The sequence below is a fragment of the Myotis nattereri genome (genome assembly GCF_964212035.1).
Source record: "Myotis nattereri genome assembly, chromosome: 12".
In the NCBI taxonomy this organism is placed as follows: domain Eukaryota; kingdom Metazoa; phylum Chordata; class Mammalia; order Chiroptera; family Vespertilionidae; genus Myotis; species Myotis nattereri.
In genome coordinates this window covers 78,507,776-78,524,523 of record NC_138087.1, presented here as the reverse complement: position 1 = coordinate 78,524,523, position 16,748 = coordinate 78,507,776, and the positions used below count along the sequence as shown (strand labels likewise).

General features: G+C 52.5%; 2 protein-coding genes across 2 annotated transcripts in view; one reads left to right on the top strand and one right to left on the bottom strand.

Annotated features, from left to right (window-relative positions):
* Positions 1 to 16,748, top strand: part of LOC308528345 (torsin-1A) — a 63,742-nt gene that overhangs the window by 9,506 nt on the left and 37,488 nt on the right. The gene's annotated exons all lie outside the window — the stretch shown is intronic.
* On the bottom strand, positions 4,135 to 13,336 carry TOR1B (torsin family 1 member B). Its single transcript, XM_081103952.1, has 5 exons — positions 13,089 to 13,336; positions 11,939 to 12,204; positions 10,468 to 10,643; positions 7,558 to 7,685; positions 4,135 to 5,143 (listed from the first exon to the last, which is right to left on the bottom strand). The coding sequence occupies exons 1-5, from the start codon at positions 13,285 to 13,287 to the stop codon at positions 4,902 to 4,904; spliced, it is 1,011 nt and encodes a 336-aa protein (XP_080960078.1). The 5' UTR covers positions 13,288 to 13,336; the 3' UTR covers positions 4,135 to 4,901.

Sequence of the window (16,748 nt, the reverse complement as noted above, 5' to 3'; positions counted from 1 at the left end):
TCCAAGTCCAGAGACGCCAGGCAGGAGTAGGGAGTACTGCTGACTGACATACCTTGTTACACAATCCGCACATGCGCCTACCAACAGGTGGGGCTCCTGGGGGGTGAGGCCTGAGCAGTGTTCACAGGGACAGGTTTCAGCGGGCACAGACGGGTTGGCAGCCTGGCTGTGGGCTGACGCAGGACCCTTTGCCACCCTGGCCCCCTTGGGATGGCTCTACATGTTGGAAAGTTCTAGACGTTGAGCCAATTCTGGCCTGTTGCCAGGTCACCAGGAGTCACAGATTGGGATCTATCATGCATTTGAAGATGGCAGCACCTGGGGGTCCCCAATTACAGAACACAGAGATCCCCTGACTCAGTTTGGAGTTGTCTTTGTAGATGAGGCAGTCCAGGTGGGAGCCCGACCGGGAATGTCCGTCTCCTGGGACTTGAGCACTTCCCACTGAGAAGTGAGGGGTGTGGGGCGATGATGGGAAGAGGGTTTGAACTTTCTAGAAAGTCAGCTGGCTCTCCTCACTCTGGGGAAAGGACTGGTGTTAACAATTCACTGGCAGATAAGAGGCAGGTAAGTGTGATTAAGCTGAGCTCTGGGTTACAACTTGCCAGGAGCCGGTCCATCCTTGCTGTTTCAAGGGACCTGGCATATATGGATACTGTTCTTAATATGTTTGCTCACCTTCTTGGCACTATGTGTTTTAACCAAGGTCACCTCTCTGAGAAAAGTTGTTTCCCTAGGTAGGGATTTTCCCCTGAAGTTAGGGAGGGAATAAAACCCCTTAACTAAGTGCCAGGCGGGTAATCACTTTAACTACAAACAATCATGCTTAAGCTACATAATCTTTACTCCCTGGAATGGAGATAAGAAACACCCTAACCTTTGGAATAGAGATTGATAGGATTGGAATCAACTGGTATAAATACAGATGTAACAAGACAAAGAGGACACAGAACCTAGACATAGAACCTAGAGACAGAAGAACTTCGCTGGGGAGAACATGGCAAAAGATCCTGGACAGAAACTGGCAAAAGGAACCTAGAGACAGAACCTAGCGAGAGAACATGGCAAAAGATCCTGGACAGAAACTGGCCACAGAACCTAGAGACAGAACCTAGCGAGAGAACTTGGCTGAAGAACCTAGAGACAGAACCTGGCTACAGAACCTGGATAGAACATGGCAAGAGAACCTGACTAGAACCTGGTGACTGAAACTGGCTGGAGAACCTGGACAGAACCTGGCTGGAGGACCTAGCAAGGGAATGTGGCTACAGAACCTGGCTGGAGAACCTGGAGAACCTAGCAAGAGAACATGGACACAGAACCTGGCTGGAGATCCTGAACAGAACTTGGCTAGAGATCCTGGCTAGGCTGCTGATCAACTGAACGCTGTCTCCGTGTCATTCCTTCTTCTCCGACTCCATCTACACCTTTGGGAACCCCTGGACCTGCTGGGGTTGGACCCCAGCATCTGGCGCCCGAACAGGGACCCTTAGGTAAGCCCCCCATTCCTCTAGGTAAGCCCCTCTCTCGGGACGGATCGGACTCCACCGTAGGAAGAGGGTGGATAGTCTTCGCTGACTCCGTCCACACCTTTGGGAACCCCTACGACAGGATTCCCCTAGGTAAACCACCCCCATTGAGAACCCCCACATTCGGGACGGATAGGACTCCACCAGGGTACTTCAGACCCCCCTATAGAGAATAAGTAGGGTAAGAAGGTGGGTAGTACAGAACTTAGATTGAGAAGATGTGCCATACTGAGTCCAAAGAAAGAAGACTCTGTATAGATTTTTAGATTGAGAAGATGTGCCATACTGAGTCCAAAGAAAAAAGACTCTGTATTGATCTTTTAACACATATGCTTGCTAGCAGAGGAGTTAAGGTTACGCCCAGTCAGACAGAACGTTTTATACAAGAAGTATGTCCATGCTTTTCTGAGGAAGGAAAGGTAAATGTAAAGGCATGGGAGGAGGTAGGCCCAAGGAGCCTTATCCTTAACCCCACTGCAGCCTTTCCACCCCGGGAAAGTGCAGGATTGGCAAGCTCTCCCTGAGATGATAGATCAGGACTCAGGTAATAGCGGAAAGCACCAATCCTACTCTTAAAATGGATACAAGAGAGCATTTGGGGTTTTTCTTTTTAATGCCTGCTTTTAAAAAATAAAAAAGGGGGAATTTGCCGGGAGCCGGTCCATCCTTGTTTCAAGGGACCTGGCGTATATGGCATACTGTTCTTTTTTTCTTTTTTTTAATATATTTTATTGATTTCTTACAGAGAGGAAGGGAGAGAGACAGAGAGCCAGAAACATCGATGGGAGAGAAACATCGATCAGCCGCCTCCTGCACATCTCCCACTGGGGATGTGCCCGCAACCCAGGCACACGCCCCTGACCGGAATCGAACCCGGGACCCCTCAGTCCGCAGGCCAACACTCTATCCACTGAGCCAAACCGGTTTCGGCATGGCATACTGTTCTTAATATGTTTGCTCACCTTCTTGGCGCTATGTGTTTTAACCAAGGTCACCTCTCTGAGAAAAGTTGTTTCCCCAGGTAAGGATTTTCCCCCCGAAGTTAGGGAGGGAATAAAACCCCTTAACTAAGTGCCAGGCGGGTAGTTAATCACTTTAACTACGAACAATCATGCTTAAGCTACATAATCTTTACTCCCTGGAATGGAGATAAGAAACGCCCTAACCTTTGGAATAGAGATTGATAGGATTGGAATCAACTGGTATAAATACAGATGTAACAAGACAACAGGAGACAGAACTTAGAAGACAGAACCAAGAGAGACAGAACCTAGAGACAGAACCTAGAGACAGAACATGGCAAAAGATCCTGGACAGAAACTGGCAAAAGGAACCTAGAGACAGAACCTAGACACACAACCTAGAGACAGAACCTAGCGAGAGAACATGGCAAAAGATCTTGGACAGAACCTGGCTACAGAACCTGGCAATAGAACCAGGCAAGAGAACTCAACCATGCTGATCAACTGAACGCTGCCTCTGTGTCATTCCTTCTTTGCCGACTCCGTCCACACCTTTGGGGACCCCCTGGCCCCAGCAGGGTGGGGAACGTCCGGTCCCGGGGCCATATAAAACCCATGAAATCATTTGGTCTGGCCCTGCCAAAGCGTCAGGGGTAAGTTAATTAAGTGTTTGACCAAATATATCAGGCTAACTTTTAAGTTGGTAATTCTGTATGGCCATGAATGATGTTACAATATCCAAATGGCCCTTGGCAGAAAAAAGGTTCCTCCAATCTGAGCATTCATTACGTCACTTTGGCATTTTTAAAGGACAGTATGATCCTCCATAAGGCCTTCCATGTCATAAAAATATTCATTTACCACATCTACGTGAAAAGGCTGCACGTCCTCGTTACATCTGTAGGTCCACTGCAACCACGAGCTAAACGCTTCACACGGGCGGGGATCGTCTGATTTCCCAGGGAGCAGGGCAGTCCAGCCTGGCACTGCCACAGAGGGCGTCACTATCAGGTGACACCAGGAAAGCCACACTCCAGGCTGACCAATAATTACTGTGTTCTGTAATTGTGACAGTACAGTACCACGCATTTGACAATAAATCATACCCTTTATTTTCAGATCATAGACAATTTCTGATCATAGACAATGATTCCATTAGTGTCCTTCCCATGTTTAAAATTAGCAACACCCTACATTAGTATTCTCTAACATTCAGAAATACAAACATTATAAAAATATACTCATCCTTGCCTTGGCTGGTTTCACTCAGTGGATAGAGCCAAACCTGTGGACTGAAGGGTCCCAGGTTTGACTCTGCCCAGGGGCACGTGCCCAGGTTGTAGGCTCGATCCCCAGTGGGGGGTGGCATGCAGGAGGCAGCTGATCGATGATTCTCTCATCATTGATGTTTCTATCTCTCCCTCTCCCTCTCCCTCTCTAAAATCAAGAAAAATATATTAAAATGTGTGTGTGTGTGTGTGCGTGTGTATGTATGTGTGTGTGTGTGTGTGTGTGTGTGTATATATATATATATATATATATATATATATATATATATATATTCATCCTTGAAAACTCCAGTGTTTCTAGTGTACGATACTTCCACTTTGGCAATGCAGAGTCTGCAAGCTGACCCCATCTCCACAGAGATGACCGTGTTCTAGGATTTCAAATGGTTCTGTGGGTTACAGCAAGAGAATGACGCAAGTGTACACTGTAACAAACATTTCCCCATGGGACCAAGGACTTGAAACTGAAACCAACGCTCTGGTTCCAGTCCGACTAGCGGTGGGGGAAGCTGGTGGTCACTGACGTTCAGGAGAAGTGCCACAGGGAGAGGCGAGCGGGCTCCCCGAGCAGCAGAGCAACGGCCAGGCAGCGATGATCTGTCCGTCTGGCTGCCGTACAGAGGAGGACCCCACATGTCCTCCCGCCAGACGCGGCTTGCGCCTGAAGGCACCCCCGTTCTACACTGAAAATGCTTCACGTCGGGACGCTCTCTGCGAAGGGAGAACCGGAGCGGAAGCCTGACTCCGGCAGGTGACAGCCAGTGCTCCCAGCTCGCAGCAGGCCCTCGACTTCAGGAGGGACAGCAGCTTGAGGGCCACAGTCATGGGTCTCACACAGACAGCAGTTTGAAGGCACTTCTGCAAAGTCAGTAGGAGTGGGGGAGAGCAGGTTTTAAAAGTTCATCTTCCACTGCAGCAACAGTTGCATTGCTACCATGTTGCAAAATGACAAGTGCACTTGGCAGATCAGCGGCTCATCAAAAATCAACTCTTAGAAACTTCTAGATTCCAAGAGTCCACAGGTACAAATGTGCAAACCCTGAGGACATCTTCAGAATGCCTCTGAAAGGCCAGGCCCGGGCTCCTGAGCCCCCAGCGGCCTCGGGCCGCTTGGATGGAGGTCACTGGAAATCCAGCCGCGACTGCACTGTCTTGCAGCCCCGGTCGGAGTAGATTTTTTCATCTTTGGGGTAAAACGTCATTTCCTCTGCCACTCTGGTGACAACGTCTTCGTCTATGGCGGAACCGCGGGCCTTCATCTCTGCCCGCACACACATCTTCACATGCGTGTACTCCAGGGGCAGGAAGGGGATGAAGTAGTCGATGAGGCTTTTGCCTATCAGTCCACTGCGCCACAGGCCACCTGCAAAACAGCGCGTCACGGTCACCTGGCGAGCTTGCTGCTCTCACAGGGCCCGTTCGATCCCGACCACACCACACCTTCGTGCCTTTACCCCTTGAAAGTCTTTTTGTCAAGTGTGCAACAAACCTGATGTAAGGATCGGTTGGCTGCCCACGCACACTGGCTTCTAGAGCATGTCAACCTAAGACATGTCCAGCCTGGCCAGTGGGTGAGCATCAAACTATGATCCAGGAGGTCCCGGTTCAATTCCCGGTCAGGACATGTGCCTGGGTTGCAGGCTAGATGCCCCAGGGTGGGACATGCAGGAGGCAGCCAATCAATGATTCTCATCACTGATGTTTCTACCTCTCTCTCCCTCTCTGAAATCAATAAAGATATATTTTTAAAAAACACACAACAGAGGAAACATCCAAACCTACAGAGAATTTTTATAAAAATGTATTTTGAGCCAGAGGACGTGCCTAGAAGCATGATCTCAGCAAACTGGAAAATAAAAAGCCCCCAGGAAGGACAGCTTTGCAGCTTTTTTTTTTTTAAAGAGCCCTTATTCTTTTTTAAAAAATATATTAACTTTTTACAGAGAGGAATGGAGAGGGATAGAGAGTTAAAAACATCAATGAGAGAGAAACATCGATTAGCTGCCTCCTGCACACCCCCTACTGGGGATGTGTCCACAACCAAGGTACATGCCGTTGGCCGGAATCAAACCTGGGACCCTTCAGTCCACAGGCCGGCGCTCTATCCACTGAGCCAAACCGGTTAGGGTTTTGCAGCTTCTTTTATTCATTTAGGATTCAGGAGGGAAAGTGAGGAAGATGAAATGAAGGTGGGAGAAAGCCAGGCGGGTTGGATTCAGATTAAGACGATTATGGGCTCCCTGAGGATATTTACGCCTTTGAGGAGTCTGAGAAAGAGGCTTACTCCAGCAAATCAAGGTGTGTTAAGCTAGATGCTCAGAAACATGGGACAAGGCTTGCTGAACCCATTGTACGCCAAAAGCATCCTTAGATGCAGTGGCAGACCTTCCCCATACACCATGTGTGTCTATAAAAAAAAAGTGTTTTCCCTAGGTGGCAGCCCTGACCAACTTGAAAATCACTTTTCATGAGAATTTTCAGCTGAAAATATTCAAGAACACCTGACTTGGGAGTAATATATTTTTATAATATTCATTGAGTTGATTTTTTAAATTAAATTAAAAATACCATGGCATGTGGGGATGGTTTCCGTTTTGGACAAGGGGTAGTAACTGGTGAAGGCGAAGATAAGCCTTTCCCTAAAGAAGTTACATGCCGCCGGCTGGCGGGGCTCAGTGGTTGAGCATCGACCTATGAACCCGGAAGTCAGTGCCGGGAGCCAGTTCCAGCATGTCAGCAGGGCTGAATCATCTGGAGATGGCTGAGGGCATTTCCCCCAACCTGAAAAGGATGCATACAATGATTGCTTGCTGCCAGACTGCTGGGGGCATTTCAATCTACATGTTATTGCCTCCTACTCAGGGGTGGGCAAACTTTTTGACTGGAGGGCCACAATGGGTTCTTAAACTGGACCGGAAGGCCGGAACAAAAGCATGGATGGAGTGTTTGTGTGAACTAATATAAATTCAAAGTAACATCATTACATAAAAGGGTAGGGTCTTTTTTTTCAATAGTTTTATTCATTTCAAAGGGTCAGGTGGGCAGTAGTTTGCCCACGGCTGCTCCTACTGGCCAAACACCTGAACAGCCGTAGGCAATTCCTCCAATCTGACAATGGATTCTGTATATACTAAATCTGGCCTTTGATGTATATCTACTTTGCCTTAGGACAATTTGTGTTAATAATAAGCAAAGGGTCCTGAGACAAGGGAGAACTTAGTTCCTTAAGCTAAGTCTCCTCTGGCACCCCAAATGCCTTCCAAAATTATGTTTCAGCTCTGGACTCTTTAATCATTTCACACAGTGTCTTCTCCAGATTCCAGAATGCTTCTAGATGCTGGATTAAGACCACCGGCAAGTCAGGGTTGATTCCCGGTCAGGGCACATGCCCATGTCCGATCCCCAGTGTGGGGTGTGCAAGAGGCAGCCGATCAATGATTATTTCTCATCATTGATGTTTCTCTCTCTCTCTCTCTCTCTCTCTTTCTCTCTCTCTCCCTTCCTCTCTGAAATCAATAAAAATATATTTTAAAAAAAATTACATGCCTGAGGTATGACTCCCGATCAGGGCCTTCCCAGTTAGGAATTTATGATCAGATCACCCTGTGAGGTTACCTTTCATAGAACCCCTGAGAAAGCCCCTGGCCCGGCAAAGCCCCTGGCCCGGCAAAGCCCCTGGCCCGGCAAAGCCCCGGAGGCGAGCGGGTCCTGCGGCCTCTGTGAAAGGCTTGGGGGCGAGGGCGGCTGGCAGGTGCAGGGCTGCCCCTGGAGACTCACTGTGCTTGTTGTTGAAGACTCCCACCGACAGCGCGTGCTCCAGGTCTTTCAGCTGGATGTCCTCCCTCCTCCGGCCCGCCCGCCAGAACTCCAGGGCCGTCTTCGTGATGAGGTCCCCGCCTGCATTGCTGAGTTTGCCCAAGAAACAAAGATTAAAACCACATACTAAGACTTCTGTGCCTAGGGGCTGGGGGAGGAAGAAGGGGGTAACGGGGAGGGAGAAGGGGGTAATGGGGGGGGTGGGGGGGATAAATGGTGAGGGAGGGAGACTTGACTTGGGGTGGTGAACACACAGATGATGTGTTATAGAATTGTACTCTGAAACCTGTATCATTTTATTAACCAATGTCTCCCCAATAAATTCCATGTAAAAAAAACCCAAAAAACTTCTGTGTCTAATGAGGAAACACACCTGCTCTAAAGGTTTATACTTAACCAAAGAATATAACTAAGTCATGCTAGACAAAACAGTGTCTGCCCTACAATCTTTGTTTAGAACTTGCTACCCAACGCCACCACTCTACGGAGAAACATGTGCAGTAATGAAATCGCCTGTTAGCGAAAACAAGATGGCGGCATAGGTTAACGCCGGAGTTTGCTGCCTCGAACAACCACTTCAAAAATAAAACTAAAAGACGGAACAGACATCATCCAGGACCACAGGAAGGCTGGCTGAGTGGAAGCTCTACAACTAGGAGGAAAAAGATAAGCATACCGAGACTCAGAGGAGGCGCAGTGCTGAAGTAAAATACTAAGGTGCGGAGTGCATGCCAAGCGGGCTGGCGGCTGAGGGCTCGGTTGTCTGTTTCAATTGGGAGGGAGTCCCAGACTCTGAGCTCCAGATTTGGGCGAGTCTCTAGGGACCCAGACTCAAACGGGACTGTCTGGCTTAGGTTGGAACTCGAAGGCAGCTTTCTCTCCAAGGTTTGCAGCGGTTGCTGGGACTCTGAGAGGCAGAGCCCCTGGGGACAGGACTGAGAGCAGCCATAACTGCTCGCTTTGCCCGCCCTGTTGATCCCCTGGGACCCGCCCCGCCCCAGCCCTGCACAGGGGCATTTGCCGGACAGCCTCAGGCAAAGGCTAGATTAGCACCGCCCTAGAGATCCAGCACAGTTCTCCCACTGCAGACACAGCTGATTCTCACAGCCAGTTGGCCTGGAGGTCAAATCCCCCCTTGAATTATCTACAGCAATCAAGGCTTAACTACAACAAGACTTTGCACAAAGACCACAAGGGGGTGCACCAAGAAAGCATAAAAAATGCGCAGACAAAGAAACATGACAGAAATGGAGGATATAGAGCTCAAAACCACACTTTTTTTTTTAAAATATATTTTATTGATTTTTTACAGAGAGGAAGGGAGAGAGATAGAGAGTTAGAAACATCGATGAGAGAGAAACATCGATCAGCTGCCTTCTGCACATCTCCCACTGGGGATGTGCCCGCAACCCAGGTACATGCCCCTGACCGGAATCAAACCTGGGACCTTTCAGTCCGCAGGTTGACGCTCTATCCACCGAGCCAAACCGGTTTCGGCTCAAAACCACACTTTTAAGGTCTCTTAAGAACTGTCTAGAAGCCGCCGATAAATGTAGTGAGATCCTCAAGAAATCTAATGAGACCCTCGATGTTGTGATAAAGAACCAACTAGAAATTAAGCATACACGGACTGAAATAAAGAATATTATACAGCCACCCAACAGTGGACCAGAGGAGCGCAAGAATCAAGTCAAAGATTTGAAATGCGAAGAAGCAAAAAACACCCAACCGGAAAAGCAAAATGAAAAAAGAATCCGAAAATACGAAGATAGTGTAAGGAGCCTCTGGGACAGCTTCAAGCGTACCAACATCAGAATTATAGGGGTGCCAGAAGATGAGAGAGAGCAAGATATTGAAAACCTATTTGAAGAAATAATGACAGAAAACTTCCCCCACCTGGTGAAAGAAATAGACTTACAGTCCAGGAAGCGCAGAGAACCCCAGACAAAAGGAATCCAAAGAGGACCACACCAAGACACATCATAATTAAAATGCCAAGAGCAAAAGACAAAGAGAGAATCTTAAAAGCAGCAAGAGAAAGAAGCTCAGTTACCTACAAGGGAATACCCATAGGACTGTCTTTTGATTTCTCAACAGAAACTTTGCAGGCCAGAAGGGAGTGGCAAGAAATATTCAAAGTGATGAATAGCAAGAACCTGCAACCAAGATTACTTTATCCAGCAAAGCTATCATTCAGAATTGAAGGTCAGATAAAGAGCTTCACAGATAAGAAAAAGCTAAAGGAGTTCATCACCACCAAACGAGTATTATATGAAATGCTGAAAGATATCCTTTAAGAAGAGGAAGAAGAAGAAAAAGGTAAAGATACAAATTATGAACAAATATGCATCTATCAACAAGTGAATCTAAGAATCAAGTGGATAAATAATCTGATGAACAGAATGAACTGGTGATTATAATAGAATCAGGGACATAGAAAGGGAATTGACTGACTATTCTTGGGGGGGAAAGGGGTGTGGGAGATACGGGAAGAGACTGGACAAAAATCGTGCACCTATGGATGAGGACAGTGGGTGGGGAGTGAGGGCGGAGGGTGGGGTGGGAACTGGGAGGAGGGGAGTTATGGGGGGAAAAAAGAGGAACAAATGTAATAATCTGAACAATAAAGATTTAATTTAAAAAAAAAGAAAAAAGAAATCGCCTGTTAGCAGCCATATTGAACTCATCTTCTCCTGCCCCCTCTGTGCCACCCTGATACCAGCAACCAGACAGCAAAAGAAATCAGGAAGTCACTCTTGCCAGGCTGGCACTTCTGTTCCTGGGAAACAGGATGCTGATGGTCGCTGATCTCATTCCAGCCCCGGGAGGGCGAGGGGCAAGTGTGTCCCCGAGAAACCACTTCCCACTCACCTGAGGAAGATGAAGATCGCCTTCCGGTACGACACGCCGCCAACCTGCTCATAGTAGTCCAGAAACGGCTTGATGGCGTCGATGACCCCGGGGTGCAGTTTATCCATCTCATCAAATATGAACACGGAGCTTGCACAGGCACTCACGTTACCCCGAATCCACGTCTGTAACTGGTCCTAGACCATCCAGAAAAGAAATAGGACGAGGAGGCTCAAAGGCTGGGCCAAGGGGTGCAGAAGTGCTCCCCTAGCCCTCGTGCTCTCAAAGGGGAAAACCACAACTCTCTGGGGTTTCACAAAGAACTCTTAGCAACTGCACCCTAACTTCCATTCGCTGGGGAACAGCTTTTCCAAAACGTTACCTATCAAAAGAGGAAACGAGCAGAGATTTTCTCCTAACTCAAATGACATGCTAAATGTTGCTTTTTAAGGAACAGGATACATGAATGCTTATCGATTCACTGTTAACCAACCCACAGCCTTCCTCTCACTGTGGACCCAAATCTCAGCCTCAGCAGGCACACCGAGGCACAGGCACTGGAGGAAGACTCGCAGTGCCGAGGGCAATGCCTTTTCCTGGTGCCGCGAACAAAGGACCAGACAACACGTCACACAAAGCATTAGTTCCCAGGCTTTCTAGAAACAAAGACACCCAAGCAGCAGGCCCTCTATGGAGCAAGCAAGCACACTACTTCCTGGTTGCAGCCTTTCCCATCTCCTGCCCGCCTGCCCGCCTGGCATAGACCCACTTTCACTTCCTCGCTCAGTCCAGCTTCTGTTTCTGACTCCAGTCCCCGCCTACCAGTAGCAACATTCTCTGCCGAGGATGACACTCACTGGAATGGGAACCTGACCAGACAACGCACTGTAAGCACGTGCGGAAAGGACATCTCCAAAGGAGCCGTGGTGGGAAGGTTCAGCGTCGAGGCTTCATCGGGAGAAGGAAAGCAACGCCAAGGACTTGAGGGCTGGAGGAGCAGGGGGTGTGCAGGCGGGAGAGAGGAAACACGCCCTCTGGTCTGCGAGATGCAGGGCAAGCCCGCACCACGGTGGGAGCCTTCCCAGCACATCGTGCACCCTTCCAGACCACCCTCCTTCACCGGGGCGGGAAGGGAAGGCTGAGCGTGCTCGATCACGGCAGAGAGTGGCTCCCTGCGACCCGGAAGGCAGCAGATTTGGGTTCCAGTTTCTGATTTGCTACCAGGCCACAAAGATTGTAAGCAGCAAGTCACCGCACCCTCTAGCCTCCACCTTTTAACGGAAATGTCATCTACGCCCCTGTATTGTTTTGGAATCAAGCAAGGAAGAGGTTGTAGGAGAGCCCTGCCAGTGGCCAAGCGTTCTGGTGTGTGAGTGTCCTTAACTCAGCAGGGCCGGGGCTCTGGCAGCGGGCAGAGAAGCAGCGGAGGCTAGAGTGAGAAGACAGGCAGCCCAGAGGAGAGGCGGGTGGACGGGAGAGCAGGGTCCCTTGCCTGGTACAGCTTTATGTGCTGCTCGTGAGGGAAGTGCAGAGTGGACACAAACAGGTGGACAAAGTTACTCTTCAGGCCTTTTGCATGAAGATTTTCAGCCACAATTTGGCTCACAAAATTCTTGCCGGTGCCAGCCGAGCCGTGCAAGGAAAGAGTCAGTGGTTTCTTGGGATTGTCGTTGCTCCTGAAGCCAGTCAGCGCCTTGAGAATCACCTCCGCGGCCAGATGCTGCCCAAACAGCTTCTCCTCCAAATCCAGCTTGAGGGCTGCAGGAGCGAGCCCGAGAACAGAGAGAGAAAGGCACGTTAAACCTGCACCAGCAAGGCGGCCTTGTCCCCACCGGCCAGAGAGGCGCCACGTCAAGGGGTCCAGCAGGGTCTCTGCCGTACCCCAGGCTGGCCCTGCGGCAGAATACGGGCTGCAGTCACATGGGGCCCTTTGCAGGGAAATCACTAGATGGACGAGTGTCCTCAACACTCCGGGCTCTGACACGCAGGCCACACGTGCCCCTTCATCCAAGGACTAGCCCTCTCTCGACTGAGCTGCACCCTTTCCCCGCCACCCCGCTGGCTTGTCAGAACGCCCGGGCCAGATGTGGGCATCCTGGGTGAAGGCCACACACCTGCAAACCACTGAAGGTTCAGGTGAGTCAGAAGGGCTGACAAACTGCTTTCAGTTTCTTTCTGCTGTGATCCCAAGGGTGACAACGCCGACAAGGGGGCGTGGACAGGAAAGGGACCACGTATGACCTTGACCAGGTTAGGGAGGCCGGGATGGCAGGCCCTACAGCCTCAGTGCTTCACAGGTTTGAATGTTCTCCCCTAACACCTTCTCCCGCCTCCCTGATCTATCACCAGCGAACTTCACGGGACCCCCTTCCGTCGTCCCCTCTGACTCTGATGCAGAAAATAAGCGGTAAAGCTGCCACTTTGGGAGCATTTCTCAAGCCGGTGGGAATTGTCGGTTGGTCTCAAACACATTCGTAAGGATCCTGACACGCGTGCACGTTCCTGACGCCGACAGGAGGCGCGGCTCCCAGGGCTGCGGTCCCGACCGAGGCCCCACCGTCCCCTGCCTCCCCCACCTCGGGGCCCGGCCCTCGCGCCCCTCCAGCCCACCCGCCGACCCGCCGACCCGCCGACCCGCCTACCGGTCGCGTTGAGCGGCCGCTGCTTGCGGCAGCACTCGGCGAAGCGACAGTACAGGTCCCGGTAGGAGAGGTAGCCGGTGATGACCGACGCGGCCCCGATGGCGATGCCCACGCTGATGGGCTCGATCGCCGCCACCGCCTGCGCCGCCAGCAGCAGCCACAGCGCCGCGCCGCTCCCGAGCCGCCCCGCCGCCCGCATCGCCCCGCACCGCCACCCGCACCGCCCGGCTCGCAACTTCTACTGCCTCGGCGCCGCCGGCGCGGCGGCCCAGGGCCCGGCCGCACTTCCGGGTGCGTCACTTCCGCCGCACAGGCCCGCCCACCCCGGATGTCCGGCCCCGCGCCACCCGCTCTGTGAGTGGCAGGCGAGGTGTCCGGCGGCTCTTCGCTGGGGTGAGCCCGGGCCTGGCGCCTTCGGGGTTGTTTTCTCGCGCTCCCCGTTGGCCCCCGCCGTCCCCCGTCAGGCCCCTCGGGTCCCCCCACCGCCTTTCTCCCCGAAGCGGCTCCGTTCCCGCTGCGGCGCGGCCAGGCCCCGGCGGTGCTGGGAGGGCGGCGGCGGGGCAGCGGGGCCGGCCCTCGGGGCTTCTGGCCGCGGGGGAGGCGGGCGAGGGGCCCCGGCCGCCTTGGGCGGAGGGCGAGCACCGGCCGCGGGGCAGGAGGCTCCTGTCTGAACTGCGAGTGAGGACAGAGTGTCATCCCAGAATGAACAGCCTGATACACGCAAGGGGCAGTCCCCCATAATTGGTCTTTAAAAAAAAAATATTGTTATTGCTTTCAGAAAGGAAGGGAGAGGGAGAGAAATAGAAACATCAGTGATGAGAGAGAATCATTGATCGGCTGCCTCCTGCACGCCCTCTGCTGGGGATCGGGGCTGCAACCCGGGCACGTGCCCGTGACCAGAATCGAACCCGGGACCCTTCAGGCCACAGGCTGGCGCTCTATCCACTGAGCCAAACCAGCCAAGGCTCACAATTGGTCTTGTCAATGCGCAGTGTCCTAGTGCCCATCGTCTGTTGCCCCCACCAGCCCCGTGCCAGGGACATCTGGGCCCACTCACCACCCTCCAGGTCAGCTGACCAGTGAGGATGCTGGCTTTGGCCACACCCACCCATCTACCTGCCCCAGAGTGCTCTATGTCTAAGGACGAGTTGGAGTTGCCATTTCCACTGGATGTTTATGATAAAGATTGGACCTGTTTACACGTCTGTGGAGCAGCTCTTCCCTCTCCCAACTATACAGTAAACTGTAGTGTCACCCTGTGGGGTTCCCGTGTGTCCTGAGCCTTTTTGGATGGAACCACCGTCCTCCAGCCCTGTCTGAGGGCTTTGTCCTGGGCTTGCCAGGTCCCGAGCCGTGTCCCATAAAATTCTCTGATGTGAAAAAAAGCAGCAGCAGCAGCAGAATACAGAGTGGCCCATGAAAATGTGAAAAATGTTGAGTGACCGAGGATCCCAGGGGCGAGGGGTTTAGGCCTCAGAGGCCGGAGCTGCCAATCCCGGCCCCCCTTGTTGGGGAGAGAATCTGATCAGCCCAACCTGGTCAGCAGCCACCAGCAGGAATGTTGCTGCCCCTGGGTTCCTGCCCCACCCTGTTTCTTTTTAAAAAATATATATTCTTGCCCTAACCGGTTTGGCTCAGTGGATAGAGCATCGGCCTGCAGACCCAAGGGTCCCAGGTTCGATTCTGGTCAAGAGCATGTACCTTGGTTGTGGGCACATCTCCAGTAGGGGGCGTGCAGGAAGCAGCTGATGGATGTTTCTCTCTCATCGATGTTTCTAATTCTCTATCCCTCTCCTTCCTCTCTGTAAAAAATCAATTAAAAAATAGTTTCTTGTTGATTTCAGAAAGGAAGGGAGAGGGAGAGACATAGAAACATCAATGATGAGAGAATCATTCATCGACTGCCTCCTGCGTACCCATCACTGGGGATCAAGCCCGAAACCCTGACATGTGCCCTGACCCGGAATTGAACCATGACCTCCTGGTTTCACACGTCAATGCTCAATCTTGTAGCCACACTGGCCGGGCTGCTTCTGGGTGTTTAGATCTACATTGGTTGTAAGGCTGTACCCTCGGACTTCATCAACTGTCCGAGCCCGTGGTGGCTGCCATCGGCCTCACTGTCGCTGGAAGGCGGGCCCCTTCTCCACTGCCCACTGCCCTCGGCCTTAGGCCGTCCCGCTCGCTTTACTCGCCTAGGATTGTCCGCTTGGCGCGCGCGGGCGGCGTTTAAACTTCCCCAGGAACAGGCAGGACCGCCAGCGCGGCTTGGAATGGCGATGCTGCTGTAGACAGGGCTCTGCTGTGGCTCCGCGGCTGCCTGAGGTTTTCAGGACCAGAGACAGCGCGCCCTGCTCTGCACCTGTTTCCCAGGCAGCTCCGGGCTGAGGAAGGAGAGGTAGCCCCTCGCTGGGGGACTGGGAACGCGCCCCGGGCGGGCTCCCGCGGAGGGAAACACGAGTGGGTGCTGGTGAGCTGCTGGGCTGAGGACTCAGAAATGTGGGTTCAAATCCCGACTCACCACCGCTGACCTTCAAAAGGTCACGCAAGTGACAACAGAAAAACTAAAAAGCCTGGGTGATTTTCAGTGCCAGCTGTGTGCACGGAGCCCCGTTCCCATCCAGGTCCTGCCGGTGTGTATGCAACACAGAGAGGCGCTCGTGTGCAGAGGGGTGCGTGGTAGTTGGTGTCCCCCTTTTCTCGTCTTGTACACAGTGATTCAGCGTTTATCTCTGTGAAATCCTGATGGATGTGGCTCACGGGCTGCCAACCTGCTTAATAAGCAGATCATCCGAGGGAAGGAAATCTGATGTGCAGAGGTGCCCAGGGGCCAAGGGAGGGATCTGAATCAGGACCGGAGCGCCCGCCTGTCTCCCTCCTCCTCCTCTCTCCCCATGTTCCCTCTGTGAGTCTGATCCGTTCTCCGCACAGGACCAGGCTGTCTCTGCGCTGGTCCAGACACCAGAGAGGCCACGCACCGCCTCTCTGCCCCCCCCCCCCCCAAACTCCCAGGGGAGGGGTTTGATTGGCCCAGCCTGGATCCCTCGCCCCGTGATCCAATCAGCTGCGGCCGGGGTTGGGGGTAGCCGTCCCTGGGGTGAACATGGCTGCCCCCACTGCGACTGCGGCAGAGGAAAGGGCTGTCCGCCCTCCAGTGGATGCCCATGGGCTCCCTCCACTAGGGCGGGCGACTGTGTGATAAATGCTCAGAAATACAAGCAGTCTTACCCCCACACTCCCCCATGCAGTCTCCATGGCGGCCACGCCATTCGCACTGCCCAGTGTACTGCTGGGCCCTGCTTCCAGCACCCGGTGTCGTCAGTCATTCACCCGACGGTGCCCGGGGGCAGGCGCTGGGGAAGGGGAACGAGGCAGATAGGGGGCTCCTCCAGGGGCTGGTGGACAGACAGCAAGGAAGGGACCCAGCCCTGGTCACGTGGACGCTGCGCTCCTGTCCGGATGGTGAGTCCGCGGACACGTGCTTTAGCCTCTCTGGACCTCCTCTTCACCGCAAAGTGGTCCCCGCTGCTCTGATCGGGGTCCTCGGAGAAGCAGACCAGCCGGGTGCGTTTACTCCGAGGGACTGGCTGTTAACCGTCAGGCCCTTCGACAGAAGCCGGGGTGACCTGCTCTGTGGGTGGTGGGGACGGGGCTTGTCGA

Excerpts from the sequence above, each read along its gene's own strand:
- TOR1B (XM_081103952.1), bottom strand. The coding sequence starts at position 13,287 with ATGCGGGCGGCGGGGCGGCTCGGGAGCGGCGCGGCGCTGTGGCTGCTG. Across the intron at positions 7,686-10,467 it reads GCGATCTTCATCTTCCTCAG|CAATGCAGGCGGGGACCTCA; the intron begins GTGAGTGGGAAG and ends GGGCAAACTCAG. Across the intron at positions 5,144-7,557 it reads AGTCTTCAACAACAAGCACA|GTGGCCTGTGGCGCAGTGGA; the intron begins GTGAGTCTCCAG and ends GCTGTTTTGCAG.